The 17,179-nt window shown below is 34.6% G+C and overlaps 1 protein-coding gene and 1 long non-coding RNA gene across 2 annotated transcripts in view; both read left to right on the top strand.

Moving 5' to 3' along the window:
* Window positions 1-939: 939 nt before the first annotated feature.
* LOC107849661 lies at window positions 940-5,368 on the top strand. The gene is made up of 3 exons (XR_001668230.2): window positions 940-1,096; window positions 1,178-1,221; window positions 4,851-5,368. It is a non-coding gene; the product is annotated as an uncharacterized LOC107849661 (long non-coding RNA).
* Window positions 5,369-7,319: 1,951 nt separating this feature from the next.
* LOC124889550 (putative F-box protein At2g02030) overlaps window positions 7,320-17,179 on the top strand; it is a 57,477-nt gene continuing 47,617 nt past the window's right edge. The window contains exons 1-2 of the mRNA XM_047401494.1: window positions 7,320-7,461; window positions 7,830-7,945. Of these exons, the coding sequence (XP_047257450.1) occupies window positions 7,320-7,461; window positions 7,830-7,945 (258 nt within the window). The remainder of the gene's footprint in view (window positions 7,462-7,829; window positions 7,946-17,179) is intronic.

Here is a 17,179-nt window from a genome sequence, read left to right as displayed (position 1 = left end):
ATGGTCTGTGAGCACATCAACGTGCACACCATACAAATAGTGCCTCTAAATCTTTAAGGCAAATATTACTGCTGCTAACTCATATTATGAGTAGGATAGTTCTTTTCTTGGGGTTTGAGCTGTATAGAGGTGTAGGCTATGACCTTACCTCTAGTACTAGTTTTTGAAAATATCTCTTACTGAGGTGACCCTATTTAAAAAAGCATTAAGAATACATTGACTCTCTAGGAATTCACATCATAACATTTATATATCCAGACTACATGATAGTGTATTTTTGTTTTCTCCAAAATTAAATAGCACCAACTTATAAATAAGGAAAATAAATAGAAGATGGGTTTATAGAAAAATGATATGTAGCGTTATTTTTTGTTGAATAGTACTAATTAGGATAGATAATGAAACTTTCTCTTATCGAGGCGACCCTATTAAAGAGAGCACCAAAATAGAAGAATAGTAGAATACATCAACTCTCTTGGAATTCATGACATACCATATATATACTCGAACTGACATGGTAGTGTATTTATGATTTCTCTAAAAATAAATAGAACCAACTTATAAATAAGGAAAATAAATAGAACCAACTTATAAATAAGGAAAATAAATACAACACGAATTTTAAAGAAAATGACATATAGTGTTATTTTTTGTTGGATAGTACAATTAGGATAGATTATAAAAGTCTATCTTATTGGTAGCATATTTATGTTTTCCCAAAAATAAATAGAAACGACTTAAAAATAAGGAAAATAAATAGAAAGCGGATTTTATGTAAATAACGTATAGTGTTATTTTTTGTTGGATAGTGCTAATTAGGATAGATGATGAAAATTTCTCTTATTGGTAATAGAACCAAGTCACCAACTTATAATAAGGGAAATAAATAGAAGACGGATATTAAGAAAATAATAAACAGTGTTATATTTGTTGGATAGTACTTATAAAGATAGATTAGGAAATTCCCTTTTATTGGTAGTGTGTTTATGTGTTTTCTCAAAAATAAATAGAACCAACTTATAAATACACCCTGCATACAAGCATTCAAATCACCAAAGATAAAAGAAATAAGTACTTTCCAATCAAATTCTCAAAGGTATTTGTTTTTTGCTATGTGTGTAGTAATTTTCTTCCACAACAACGATGTTTGAGCCGATTTGATACAATTTATACGCAGGACAAAGAAAGCAAAGCCGACAGGAGATGGTTGAACTGAATCAGGTGAGTTCAAGGTGTACCAATTTTGTTCGTTTATTGTTGGTTCTTAGATTCTACGTATGTTTTGTTGCTATGGACATAAAGTCATGTCTTTTTCCCTAATTAATATACTTCAATTGTTAAAAGTATTTTAGACCTAGGATGTGTTTAGTAAGAAGGGAAATGTTTTCTTGAAAAATAAGTAGGCTTCTGGCTTATTTTCAAGTTTTGGTAGGTGTTGAGACCAAATCAGATTCTAATAAGTAGTTCAAGGTGTTAATATAGTTAGTAGGAAGTTAGCTCACAAGTTATTTATAGGTTCACAAAGTTAATTAGTAACTAACCTACTCTAACCAACTAACTAACTACTATATATACCTACATATTACTCTGTATCACAATGAAAAAAGATAATACATAATCAACCATTACACATTCTCTACTTGTTGCTTCTTCTTCTCTTCTCTTAATTATTGCATATTACAGATTTTACATTGAAGAATTTGTAGAATTCTTCATGGTATCAGAGCAGGGGACATTGATTCCTGCATATCTCTGCAATCTCTTCAATTACTACTATAAATCTCTAATTCTGGTTCAATCTGGATCAAGTTCTCTAAGTTACAATGATTGACTCAAGCGGATATGGATCAAATCCATCACGAAATAGATCAATGCCTCCAGGTTCATCATCAAATCAAGAAGTTCCTATCAATTCTCAATCGATCCCAGGGTTTCAGCTTCAACACTTTTTGATGTTAACCATCCTCTATTTCTGTCTACCTCTAGTGTAAGTGGTCTGGCTATCATTTCCTTTCAGTTAAAGGGTAGTGAGAATTATGTAATCTAGAGTAAGGCCATGAGAATTACATTACTAGGGAGAAATAGGTTAGGTGTAGTGGATGGGACATTAAAGAAGGAGATATTTTCTGTAGAACTGTGGAACCAGTGGGAAAGGGTTAATGTTGTGGTATTATCCTGGTTGATGAAAGTTGTTTCTAATAAGTCAGTTAGGGGTGTAGTCTATGCTGTGAATGCTTGTGATGTTTGGAATGGTCTTAGAGATAGATTTCATAAAATTGATGGTGCAAGAACATTTAATATTCACCAAGAAATTTCTTCTTTAATGTAAGGAACACAGTCAGTTTCTGGTTATTTCTCCAAACTGAAAACTCTTTGGGATGAGTTTGAGTCTGTAGTGCCTTTCCCTGCATGTGGGTGTGAAACTGCTAAAGATTATCAAGTATATGCTCACATACTTAAGCTATATCAGTTCTTAATAGGTCTTAATGACACATATACACAAGCAAGGAGCCAGATACTGCTTATGATTCCCTTACCATCAATCACTCAAGCTTATTCAATGATCATGAGTGATGAAAATCAGAAAAGTGCTTCTCAGACTATAATCAATATAGGGTTTTTAGAGGTTTCACCTAGTATTAAAGATTCCACTGTCATGTACTCAAGATTCTCTAGTCATAAAGGGTAGAGGTTCTTTAATCCAGACGACAACCCTAATGCTACTTATGAATATTGTAAACTAAAGGGACATTTTCAAAGAGACTGCTATAAGCTCATAGGCTATCCACTTGGACATCCTAAACACAATGAGCAGCAAGGTTCAGAAGTGAAAAATAATGAGTACCACAGGTATATTGATCATAGAAACAAACAAAGGAGAATAGGTGCTGGTCCTAGGACTCATAATGTCATAACTGAAGAACGGGAACACAATCAAGCTGTTGTACACCCAGAGTATAGTGCTGCTATTCACACATAGAGACAATCAACACATATACATGGTCCAAAAAATTCAAACTCTTGCTCACAGAGTTATTTTGCAGCTCAAGACTATGCACCACCACCTAGGTTCACTAATAAGCAATATAACCAGAGTTGTAAAATGTTGGAACAAAACCAAGGCAACACCTTCTTAGTAAATGCAGTAAACATGAAAGGTACCAATAGTTCTCTGATGATAAATAATGATCCACACTATTGGATCATTGACACATGGGCTACTAACCATATGATTTCTGTTATTGACTTACTAAATAAAGATTCTATGATAAAATCCAGTACACCTAGACAAGTTCACTTACCTAATGGTGGAACTTCTCTAGTCACATATACAGGCACAGGTAATATTTCTAATAGAATCACCTTAAAAGATGTATTGCATGTACCTCAATTCAAGTCTAACTTGTTATCTGTATCTCAGGCCATAAGACAGTTACAATATTCAGCTACATTCCTAACTTTTGCTTGTTTCAGGATCTCTACACTGAGAAGGTGAAGGAGATTGGTAAATAAAAAGCAGGACTCTACTTCCTAATCAATCAAAACTACCTAGAATGCAGAATGGTAGATTTGGTTTATCAACAAGTGATAAATTGATAGCTAATTCCACAAACAAAAAATCTATACTTTTGTGGCATGTTAGACTTGGTCATGTACCAGGTAGGAATATGTTGAAACTATTTCCTAATCAAAGTCAGTCTGTACAAAGAGTTCTAGAAAACTGCACTGTATGTCCTTGTGCTAAGCAATCAAGAACAAGTTTTCCTTCAAGTACATCTACTAGTTCTAATATGTTTGAGCTAATTCATATGGACCTTTGGGGGCCTTATAAAGTATCTACTTGTGATGGTTATAAATTATTTCTCACTATTGTTGATGATCATTCTAGATTTACTTGGATATTTCTCTTGAGATTAAAATCTGATACAGTAGTAGTCATTAAATTGTTTTTGGCTTATTTTCAAACTCTGTTCAATACCTGTGTTAGACGGTAACAACTGACAATGGTACTGAATTTATAAACACTATATGTACTGATTTGTTCACTAAGTTAGGAATTTTTCATCAAAAATCTTGCTCTTACACGCCTCAGAAAAATGGCATTGCTAAAAGAAAACATAGGCATATCCTAGAAATCACAAGAGCTATAAGATTTTAAGCTAAAATCCCTCTTAAATTATGGGGTTACTGTGTAAAGGCTGTTGTATACATAATTTAACAGACTTCCATCTATTGTACTTAATGGTATATCTCCTTTTGAAAAATTATACAACAAAAAACCATCACTAAATCACTTAAGAACAATGGGATGCTTATGTCATGCCAAAGTAGTCCAAGAAACTGACAAGTTACTGTCTAGGGCTAAACAGTCTGTCCTTATGGGTTACTCAGAAACCCAAAAAGGCTATGTTCTTTATGATCTAACTAACAAAACATTCTCTGTTAATAGGGATGTTATTTTTAGAGAGGATGCATTTCCATTTAAGCATGATGGCAACCACAATACACATCTATTCCAGAACTCATCACAATATTTTTAGCTGCAATGCCTAATTACCTATAGAGTACTCACTCCAATTCAACTGACATACATGCACCAACTGATGAACATGTACCTACAAAAGCAACTAGAGGATCACCTGATCAAGCTGTTATTGCACCTGTGCGAGAAATAAAAAGATCCAGAGGGTCACATCCTCCTGCATGGATGAAAGACTTTACTTCTCTCAGTATTTAGGATGATAAACCTTATGCACTATCAAAATACATCTCATATGACGGTTTATCATCTAAATACTAAGCCTTTCTTTCTGCATTCTCTAACATTGTTGAACCTACTACTTTTGCAGAAGCTAGCAAGGATCCAAGGTGGGTTGAAGCCATACAAATTGATATCAAAGCACTGGACAAAAACTACACCTGGACAGTAGTACCATTACCTAAAGGAAAGAAACCAATTGGATGTAAATAGATCTTTAAAGTTAAATATCAGGCATCTGGTGTAGTAGAAAGATTTAAAGAAAGACTTTTTGCCAAAGAATATATTCAAACTGAGGGAATTGATTACCAAGAGACTTTTAGTCCAGTTGTCAAGATGGTCATGCTCAGGGCTGTTTTAGCTATAGCTGCAACAAGACATTGTACAATGTATTTTTCCAAGGTGACCTATATGATGAAATCTACATGTAAGTCCCACAAGGATTTAGGAGTTAGGGGGAGTGTAATCAAGTATGTAGTCTCTCCAAATCCTTGTATGGACTCAGCAGGCACCAACACAGTGTAATGCTAAACTATCCGAGTCTTTATTTGCTTGCAAATTTGGTCACAGCCAATATGATCATTCACTCTTTAAAAAAAGAACCAAGGATGGTATTACTATAGTCTTGGTATATGTGTATGATATTCTAGTAATAGGTGATAATCTGAGTATGATTGAAAAGACCAAGAGCGATCTGCACAAAGCATTCAAAATAAAGGATCTTGGTGACCTCGAATACTTTTTGGGAATTGAATTTTCTAGATCAAAAAAGGGTATTGTGATTCATCAAAGGAAGTATACCTTAGAATTAATGTCAAAGACTGAACTTATTGCTGCTAAGCTTGCAAATACACCAATGGATACAACTAACAAGCTCACAACTGCTGAATATGATCAGCATGTCAAAGGAGGAACATATAGTGTTGATGAAGAACTAACTGAGCAGGGTGCCTATAAGCGAATTATAGGAAAAATTTTATATCTTACAGTCACTAGACCAGATATTTCCTACAGTATGCAGACACTAATCCAATTCATGCAAAAACCAAAGGTATATCACATGAATGCATCCCTGAGAGTCATCAGATACATCAAAAACAAACCAGGACAAGGTATACTACTTTCCAGCAACAAAAAAGATGTCTTAATAGCCTACTGTGATGTAGATTGGGCTTTCTGTGCCATGACAAGGAAATCAGTTATAGGATTTGCTATAAAATTAGGAGATTCCTTGGTCTCATGGAAGTCTAAGAAACAAACTACAATATCTAGAAGCTCAGCAGAAATTGAGTATAGGAGCCTAGCCACTACAGTTGTAGAGTTGATATGGTTAGATGGACTTATCAAAGACCTAGACATCCAACTACAACAACCAATTTGTCTATACAGTGATAGTAAAGCTGCACTTCAAATGGCTGCCAATCTAGTATTTCATGAAAGGACAAAACACATTGAAATAGACTGCCTCTTCATAAGAGAAAAGATTCAGCATGGGCTGGTCAAGACTATGCATATTCCTACAGCTGATCAGCCTGCAGACATATTAACCAAGATCTTGAATAGAGTTCAACATATGTATCTCACTTCCAAACTTGGTGTGTGTAACGGCTTCACAACATCAAGTTTGAGGGGGAGTGTTGAGACTAAATCAGATTCTAATAAGTAGTTCAAGGTGTTAATATAGTTAGTAGGAAGTTTGCTCACAAGTTAGTTACAGGTTCACAAAGTTAGTTAGTAACTAACCTACTCTAACCAACTAACTAACTACTATATATACCTACATATCACTCTGTATCACAATGAAAAAATATAATACAAGATCAACCATTACACATTCTCTACTTGTTCCTTCTTCTTCTCTTCTCTTAATTCTTGCATATTACAGATTCTACATTGAAGAATCTGTAGAATTCTTTAGTAGGTAAATAAAATAAGTAGGTACAGAACATTTGAGATGGACCATTTGCTATGCCTCCTTCATAGTAAGCAATTTATCAACCCATCACATTTTTTTTTCAAGAGTCATAACTTACTTTCTTACTCACATTTTGTTTAGAAAATATTTCTAAAATTGTATCGTACGATAAAAATCATCATCATGTAGATTGAGTTTCAATGTGAAAATGTTGAAGTCGATTAGAAAATAAGAAAGATTTATGCCTTATACACCACTTTTATGTGTTCACTAAAATATCATACATGTTACGAATGCCTGCTTCTAAAATATTATTTCTCCATTTGTTTGCTAATTGTAGATAGAAGAAATAAAAAAATTTCATGTTTATCTTTTTTAACTCTTGGTTGAAATTGCTTTACATTCGCAAACTTTAGAAACAAGTATCTATAGCATTTTCTTTACTTATCTAGGCCATGCTTCATTTTGCAAGAGGACATACTTATGAATATCCTCAGCAGACTACCTGTGAAGTCTCTTCTTTGTGTCAAATATGTTTCAAAATTTTGGAAAACACTGATCGATGAACCATATTTTAGTACGAAGCATCTCATTCATGCCGTGAATGACCAAAATTTTGCAGTGGACTGATTTACTTGTTTGGGAATGAATTTTGACACAACATGTGGTGATTATAAGATCCTTAAGATTTCCCAGGACAAATCACCTAGTGAAATTCTTGCATTGAAGAGTGGTTCTTGGAGAAAAATTGATGAACATCCTCGCGACAGTCTCAAAATGGTGAATGGTATACATTCTTTGGACTTAATATACATGGGGCATTTCATTGGGTTAGTTTTACAAGAAATAATTAATTTGTGTTTTCATTTAATATTTCCCATGAAATGTATGGGGAGATGCCATTGACAAAGGAAGTATGGTTGTATAATGTTAATATTGGCATTTCGGTATTAGATGGAATGCTTTGCGCTTATTCTAATGGGTATCGTCAAAGAAAGCACACTTTTTATGTTTGGGTGATGAAAGATTAGGGTATCGAGGAATCTTGGAACACACTGTTTTCTATAGTAGATCCTGATATTTGTATAGCCGTACCGAAATATAGGTTTTCAGATGGTGAAGTGTTATTCTGGTGTGAACCTGTTGAATATGCAGACAATGAATTTAGGACACAGAGAACCTTTTATATTGCCTCGAGGTATCCTTCAGAATGGATTCGCTTTTACAAAGAGCTTGATCTCTCCAAACTTGCTTACTTAGTATTTGCTTATGTATGATTGAGATACTTTTCATTTTCAGGTTATCATGTTATAAACTCTTATTTTTATTAGTTTATCTATCGATCTCAAATCTTTCTGTTTCAAATTATATTTACCAATGCTTTGTTTATTTCATGTTTCCAGGGAAAGAATATGAGTCATTTCTTTTGCATGTTATTGGTCGTCTAGTCTTTTAAATTAATTGTTGCAAGTAATACACTGTTTGTTACTCAATTGGAGATTCGGAAAAAATTTCTTAGCTGGATTGATAATTAATACACTGAATTGATCAACTTCAAATATCAATTAATATAAACTAGTTGTGGAAGTACGTTTTTTAGTCATGTTGGTAAGATTGCTTAGGTCCGATGCTTTTATAGGAATGGCCTTATCATTTATTTACAAGTTAATTAACGAATTGAAAACCTCTAATATTACTTTTTCTACTATACATATACACAGAATCCCCACTAACTACATGTTCAATTTAAATGATCTCTTGTCATTATTATATCATGTATAAGTTAAAGCAAAAGAAATGTGATTTTGCATGAGATCTCACATGAATATCTTTACTTTTACGGGTATTGATATTTCTACACATCTCAATAACTCACGTGAATTATTGACCAATTTTTTCCTACGAATGGACCAGGTTGCCTAACGTGTTTCAACAGAAGTAGTAAGGACATTAAATAATAAATTCAATAATTTTACTAGGAAAACACCTGGCTCACAAAAGGTGTAAGAAACTACGACCTGGTAATTTTCCATATTAACGCTTATCTCCACCATTTGAGCTTCTCCATAGCCGCCCCAAGTCATTTATGACTTTTTGGGACCGAGGGTTTGGTTACCGGGCAATTTGTTTATTTTTTAGAGTCAATTCCCTGTTTAGAAGTTTTCGTTAGTTCCAAATGGCCACCGGGTAAAAAATTCAGTGAAACGATCTCGGATGCAAATTTTGACTGTGCCATCAAATCTGAAATATCAATCTTAGTATAGGTAGACCTTTGGTTCGGATCTCAATGCACCCGAACTCATTTCAACCTATTGGTTGGAAAGTTAAAAATTGGAAAGAATAGGTGTGGGATCCACATTTGATCGAAATGATCTCAGATTTAAAAATTAACTTTGCCATCGCATTTGGAATGTCGATTGTTGGCTAAGGAAACCCTTGGTTCAGGTCCCAAGGCTCCGAACTTATTTTGGGCTATTGAGCAGATCTTATGAAAGGTGATGAAACTATAGGTGTGGGCCCCACTTTTACCTAAATGATCTCCGGTGAAAGTTTTGATGATTTCAATGGATTTTAAATGTGGTTTACACTCAAAGTTTACTATTGGATCATGTTCTTTGGATTCCAGATGAGTTTCAAAGGTCAAAACCTTATTTTTGTGTTTTTAGTCATCTGGTACAACCGCGATCGCGGTCAAGAGTGCGATCGCGGTAGCGCACCGCTATTGCGACATCTGAGTACCTGTAGGGGGTATATAAAGTCCCCAAGATGTGTTTGGGGAATTTCTCCTTCACCATTTAGACCTAGAAACCGCAAAATGAGTGTAATAACTCAAAATTGGTCGGGTGGGAGGGGTGACTTGGGAGCTTAATTATCATCTTGTATCGCAATTATCTTTAAGATTAAGGTAAGAATTTCTTGAATTCATGCTTGAATTTCTTAGTTTGGACCCAAAACCCCAATTTAGCTTAGGGCTTAATTTTAGCCTAAAGTATGCTTTGTTTTCATCCATTCTTTGAGGGTTATAATTCCTTATTCATGTTCGAACATTGGGTTGGCCTCAGAAATTCATTTTTATATGTGAGACCCACTTGAGGTTTTGGTATCATCTTTGGAACCGAAGCACAATAGTACAATATATGTATCATTGGACTCGTATTGATGAGTAGATTATGATTTTGATAGTGTGATGGAATTTTGAGGATTGTAAAGTAAAGATGACTATGTGGTGCATGAAGTGAGGTTTTGTGGTTTGACCTTAAGGGAGGATTTTGTCTACTTTTCTTCATATATGATGTGTGATATATGTTGCATGTGAATATGGATGTTAGGCTTGATTATGAGTAGGATAACTTGGCCTTTAATTATTTATGTTTGGGGATTAGATAAGGGTTTTGGATCCATAAGATGACATATGTATAACCCTTTTGTATCCTATTTCCTTCCCTCTTTAGTTTAGATTAGTTATAGATTGGATATGATATAATGCTATGTTTGGAAGGTAGTTTTAGCATTTGAATCATGATTTGTATATCTAGCCTTATTGGGCTAGTGTGGTAGTTTTGAAATCGTAAGTTGGATAGAGTTGACTTGAGCGCCCTTGTTTCTAGTCAAAGTTGCTATCTTAGGCTTGAATATGGCTTACTAGACATCTAGAAGATGAACTATATACCTTAGTCTAGTTTGAGGCATAGTATGCCTAATTATGGAAATTGTGGATTAGAAGTGGAATCATTCAGCCCACTTAGGCCTAAGCTTGTGTTAAGTCTTGCAGACTTAGTTGCGGTTGTTAGACATAGATGAGTCTAGTAAACCTTAGAATAAGGTTAATTCATAACTTGGTAACTTGTATTGATGTTCTCGGATTATGGATTTTAAGTTATGATTATGATACTCCTTGTGGAAATGATATTGGGCATTTAGAAATGATATTCCTCCAAGATACGTTATGTGGCCTATAGAGATGCTATTTCCTCTTAGACTTGATTTTCACGACCCGAGATGAGGCCCTAGCCGCGATTAGTATCCCAAACCATTAAGGCTCGAGATACCCCTGTAACTCCCCAACCCACTAGTGATATTACCCACTTTGGGACCAGGCCTGCACGGCTTTAAAACGCGTGACTAGGGAGTAAGGGTTTCTTAATTATATACCTAGCATCCCTCCTTTATTTTGGAGATGTAGGACTCTTTCCTAAGTTGGGCGTTACATATACTTACCCTTATGGACTCAGTGTCCTCGCTGAGGTTTGCCCCACTAAATGGGATTTTCATACACTCAGGACTGAGGTTTTCCTTGCCTTATTAGGATTTACCTACACTCAGTTTGAAATCTGACCCACATCGACAGGGCTGACATAGGAGTGGCTCTGATATCATTTTTGTCACGACCCGAGTTGAAGCCCTGGCCGCGACGGGCATCCTGAACCGTCAAGGAGCGAGATACCCCTATAACTCCCCAACTCACTAGTGATATTGTCCGCTTTGGGACCAGGCCCACACGAATTTAAAATGCATCACTAGGGAGTAAGGCTTGCTTACTTATATACCCAACATCCCTCCTATGTTTTGCCGATGTGGTACTCCTTTCTAAGTTAGGGTGTTATATGATGTTTGGCCTATAGAGATGCTATTTCATCTTAGACTTTATGATTGGACTATAGAGATGTTATTTCCTCTTTGACTCGATGTTTTGCCTATAGAGTTGCTATTTCTTTTAGTCATGATTGTTGGACCTATATAGATGATATTTGTCTTGGATATGTAAAATGGCCTAGAGAAGTGATATTTCTAGTAGTCAGGATGTATGACCTATTGATATAAGACATCCCATAGACGATTACGTATCTATACATATTATGCCTCCTAAATGTGAGATGTCTCTTGTATGAGAGATGATTAAATGACTATTTTTATTATGCCTCCTATATGTGCGATTCCTCTTGTGTGAGAGATGATTACATGCTTATTGATATTATGCCTCCTATATATGAGATGCCTCTTGTGTTAGAGATGATTACATGCTTATTGATATTATGCCTCCTAAATGTGAGATGCCTCTTATATGTGAGTTGATTAGAGATATGCTATGGCTTATAAATATGATTATTGATATAAGTCCAAGATATGTGTATGGGCCTAAGGCCATGATTATGATGTTATGATTATTTAGGATAAGTTAATGGGACAAGGACCGTGTTATGATATTGATTGAATAGCCAAGAATTGTTTATCATTATAGATGATGTGATTACAGTTTATGAATATAAATATATATATGTTTGTATACATATTTCTCCTATATGGGACAGAGAAAGATGTGATATGATGCTTATTATTCCACTGATTGAATACTAGTGATGGCATGCATAGATTTGGTACGTTCATGATTATTTACCATTATAAATTATGCGATTATTGCTGGGATGTAATCTTATGACTGCTCTACTTGTTAGACAGTTAAGCTATGTGGTAACTAGTTGTCTACTAAGGGACTATAGCACTTTGTTGATCGGAATTTAATGTATTAGTTAATGAATCTTGCTTAGTTGAAACATGGTAGATAATGATGGTTAGTTAATGCATAGTGTCAGTAAATAAAGGATGGTTAGGTGACAAGTAGTAATGTGTTGTCTAGTAATGATTCACTTATATAGGATGATTAGTTGATAATAATGAATGGTGGATAAATGGCGGTTTTGGTCTAGTGATGAACCTTGTCTACATAAGAGATTTTGTCTATTTAATAAATAGTGTCTAGTTTCTATCCCGTGAGTAAGGATTATGTAAAAGATAATATTTAGGCTAATAACTAGAGGTTATGTGATGATTAGTGAACTAATGATTCTATTATAATAAGTGTGGGTTAATTAATAACGAGTAGTTGGAAAGTATTGACTAGATAGATATTCTATGGTAATACGTCTATGTTTAAGAGTATTTTAGTATATCTTTTTCGGTAATGGTAATTGTGATAATATTGATACTCGGCAAGGCCGAAGAATATATTGATAATATGTTGATACTCGGCAAGACCAGAGGATATATTGATTATATGTTGATACTCGGTAAGGTAGGAGGATACTATTGATGATGTGCTAAGACCCGACAAGGCCGGAGGTTGATTATGATGATGATAGTCCTGACGAGGAAAGTTATGATGAGTTGTGATATTAATTGTGTACTTTGTATTCATTCCTGCATGCGCATTTCCTATCATCAGTATGCGCCTATATTTATGAACTGGTATGGGACGGTTGCATATACATGGGTGAAGAATATGCCTTGTGTTGTTGTATGTCGATTGAACGTTCCGAACCTAGGGCGGTGGGGGTACGCATAGGCTCGGCTAGGTATTTGATTGTCTGGAGTAGCCGGTTATTCACGCTATTATTGATATTGTTATTATCATTGTTAAGATTATTATTATAGCTAGCTTATGAAAGATTGGTCATTAATCCAGTATCGGAATTTGAGGTATGTCTTCGGCCTCTCCTATCTTATGATTGCATTATTAGACACGATTATTTCATGTCTAGCCATGTGGATTAGAAGCTCTGAGTTTGATAGTATTTAAATCATGATAGTATTATAATGAGGTCAAAAATGAGAATACAATGATATAGGTTATGCTTTAAGATGACCTTATGTTTATATGTATATATACCTATATATATTGCTATATGAAGCTATGGTACTACCGTATATCCCTTCTTTCATTTTTTATATTGTATAGTCGTTTATTCGCCTTGTATATTACTACGTATCTTTCTTTCGCTCATTATTCATATATTGACCTGGGGTATATGGTATAAAATTGACGTATATTTAATGTAGCTGGAATAGGATAGTTCTCCTTGATACCTTCGTAGTCTTATTATGGCAGATTTTTGGACATAAACAGGATAATTGTCCCATGTTATTTTTAGTGACTTGTTCTATGACTTCTGAACTCTTAGGTGTAGTTTCCATTCTATTTATATGTTATGTATATCTGCTTTATCTTTGGAGCTTAGTTGGCAGTTGCCTACTGAGTACCATTGATTTGGTACTCATACTACACTTTTGCAGCCTGGAGATCATAGTACGGGTTATCGTCGTTGATGTGTGCATCGTGCAGAGCAACCATGATTTAGAGACTTAGAGTGAGCTCCTTACATTCGGAGTATTACTTATCTCTCTCTTATGTAATAGACTAGTCTCTAAGTTTTATCCAGAGATAATTTGTATCAGCGTATTTCTCTTGATATATCACTTTTGTACTCTTTTTGTATTAGAAACTCTTGTATTGATAGCACCAGGTTTTGGGATTCTTCTATATATTGATCTTTCTTTCATATATTTTGCATTATTTTCTTTATATTATTGAGTAGTCCATTACTAGTCATTCCGAACTACAGATGGCTTGCCTATTGGTGGGTTATGGTAGGAGCCATCATGACCTGAGAAGTTAGGTTGTGACAGTACCTCTACAGGATTTAAACCCAACTTCACTAAACACAATGGTCCTCTAAACAAAAGATTATCAATTTTGTAACCAAAGAAATTATAAACTCTAATTCCTAATGTTCAAAAATTTCCCCAGACTGTTGAAACCCACTTCAAGTTCCCCCACTTGAAAATTAGATTACAAAACTATAGAAATTCTAGGTGAACTTAATCAGACTTCATCATCTATGATGAACTCTATCATCTGTTAATGCGGAAGAAGAAGAAAGAAGAAAGAAATTGTAGAGAGAGAGAAGAGAAGGAACTTGTTTCAATGATTGAATATTGTTGTTCTATCTTTACACTCAGTGGGTAGACTACATATATAGAGTTACATGGAAGGATCTAGAAGGTAACTACATATATATACTATCTTAACATTCAGTGATAAATCTTCTTGAGAATGGACATGATGCCTAATCTACATCACAGCATGCTGAAACTTCAGTATTAAATACTTGACTGGACATTAACATTCCATGTCCAGGTTTCTTCTTGATATACTTGACCAGTCTGATGGTTGCATCCATGTGGGATTTGTTTGGTTGTTGTAGGAACTGACTGAGAATTTGGACACTATAAGCAATAACTAGCCTGGTAATTATAAGATACAGCATCTTCCCTATGAGCCTCTATATCACAACCCGAACCAGGGCCTGGCCGCGACGGGCATCCCAAACCATGAAGGCCGGAGAGACCCCTTAGCATGTAATCATAAGCATAACTCAGATGATATAAATGTGAGAAAGACAATTTGAAAATTCAAGGGAAATTTATAATACAAACTGTGTCAAAAAAAATATGACAATAAAATACTTAACTTCCATTTACGAAGCCTCTACAGACCACTAATTGTCTAGGCCAGGACAAGGCCTCCAGCTAAACCATAAACTGAATGGATTACATATAGATACAATGCCTTCCGATGTAAGGGAGGCTCACCACTTTAAACTCTTGGAACAATCTATACTGCTGAATTGGACTGTGGGACTAAGTCGTAAATCCTACATTATAAGACAATGTAGCCGCCACAAAGGATGATCAATACCTGGAACTTATTGGTATGCAGGTCTAACTAAAACAACATATATTTTAAATAAAATAGTCGAGAGCATTAAGAAAACAATTCATCATAATGGATATCAAAACACATGGGCATAAATCAGTGAGTTTTAAAACATTCTTTTAAGTGATGACTCAACTCTTTGTTTTACTTCTGAGCTAGACGGTACACCCTACAAAACATGAATAACCATGGGTTATATGAGTCCACCCTAGACTCAGCAGCCAAGCACCGAATCCGAGTTTACCGCAAGGATTGGAGTATCATGAAAAAGTATGGCCAACTTGCCAACATACTATGTTATCCCACTTGTCGAATAACATATATATAAAATCTGTATCAGCAAAACACGATTTTGAGCTAAGAGTTATCTAAACTCTAGCCTTCTTCAGGAAACCAACTAGCTCTCTTTAACCCCATTTTTGGTCCTTTAAAAGCATGTTTCATGCCTATAAAACATTTATCTCTTTCATGTTAAGGGCATCTCGTGATAGGTATCTCATACCTAGACTTGTAAGTCATATCATGTCATGTCATAATCATAGCCCCATTCATTCAAAAATCATGTAGATGGCCACCTGAAATATTTCAAACATCACACAAGAGAGTTTTTATTTCAAAACATATGAAGGCATATGCAAAATACTCCCTTTTCAATAATTTATCATATGGCGGTCAATCCTTTCACGAAACACATCAATCCTTTCAATTAACAGGATAGGCAATTGCTAATAAGAAAAATACTTTCTAATCATATCATAAACAATGTCAACCCATAATGATAATAAAGAATTTACTCTCAATCTTGTAATCCATGCATTTGAACAACCCATAACATATTAAAACAATGGATTTCATAACAAGAGAGGGAATTTCGTAAATCATATTTTCATATAACTATTTCAAACTAATAACATCCAAACACATGAACATAATTCAGGTTTAGGAAAAAACCCCATAGTTTAAACAAGATTTCATCATAATTTGGGGTTCCCAATACATTCTCTCAAATCAATCTCAAATCTCATAATACGTGCATACATATATACTTTAAAACTTGTAAAAACTTTAAAATTTACGCAAATGAAATTTAGGATAGTCCTACATACCTTAAATTTTTTGACTTGTGTAGAAAGCTTGAATATTTGGGACTTCCATGAGGAAATTGTGAAAGGAACCCTATTCTTGATATTTTCTTGAAAATTCTTGAACTTGGAAGCTTAAACTCTTGATTTCTTGGGGAGAATAGTTTGAATTTTGTTCTTAAGGAAAAATTGGTATTGTTGGAAAGCTAATTCAATTATATACAACTTGGTGGGTCTTAATATGAAAAATTACATATATGTAAAAAAGTTATACACGTTCAAAGTTGATCCTTGTAGAATCAAATAGAAAAAATTGGCCGAATCAAAGGCTCTTAGCTCAACTTTGTTCTAAGTGATTCCTATGAACCATTTTTACCTCATAAGCACTTCACACACTATTATAATGATGATGACACATGTATTCAAATATAAATCATGGTATTGGACTTTACACATTTTGGAACAACGGTTCAATGTTTAGCCCAAAAATGCGGGGTGTTATATTATCTCCCCCTTGGAATCATTCGTCCTCGAATGATGGATCAGAACTTGTTGAAACTCTAAAAGTATGGAATAAAGAAGGTAACCTCACATTGAATATTTTTTCTCAACAAAATATGCAAAGGCATCAAAAGAGCTTCATGATAACCCCTAGTGAAATGTGTAAGCACAAAGCATGAGATAATAAGAATTGACATAGAGAAGACCTTGCACATGAGTTCTAGGGAATTTAATCATCATAACATAAGGCATTAGTTTATTTGGTGGTAATAGTCTTTATTTACATCGGTGCAATCATGAAATGAGATTTCACGGGAAATAGGAATAGAAGCATTCTATACCTTACAAGATACAACGAATAGACTTAAACT

Source organism: Capsicum annuum, chromosome 12 (genome assembly GCF_002878395.1).
Source record: "Capsicum annuum cultivar UCD-10X-F1 chromosome 12, UCD10Xv1.1, whole genome shotgun sequence".
In the NCBI taxonomy this organism is placed as follows: domain Eukaryota; kingdom Viridiplantae; phylum Streptophyta; class Magnoliopsida; order Solanales; family Solanaceae; genus Capsicum; species Capsicum annuum.
Note: the sequence above shows the minus strand (reverse complement) of the source record. Positions and strands in the feature narration are given on the sequence as shown.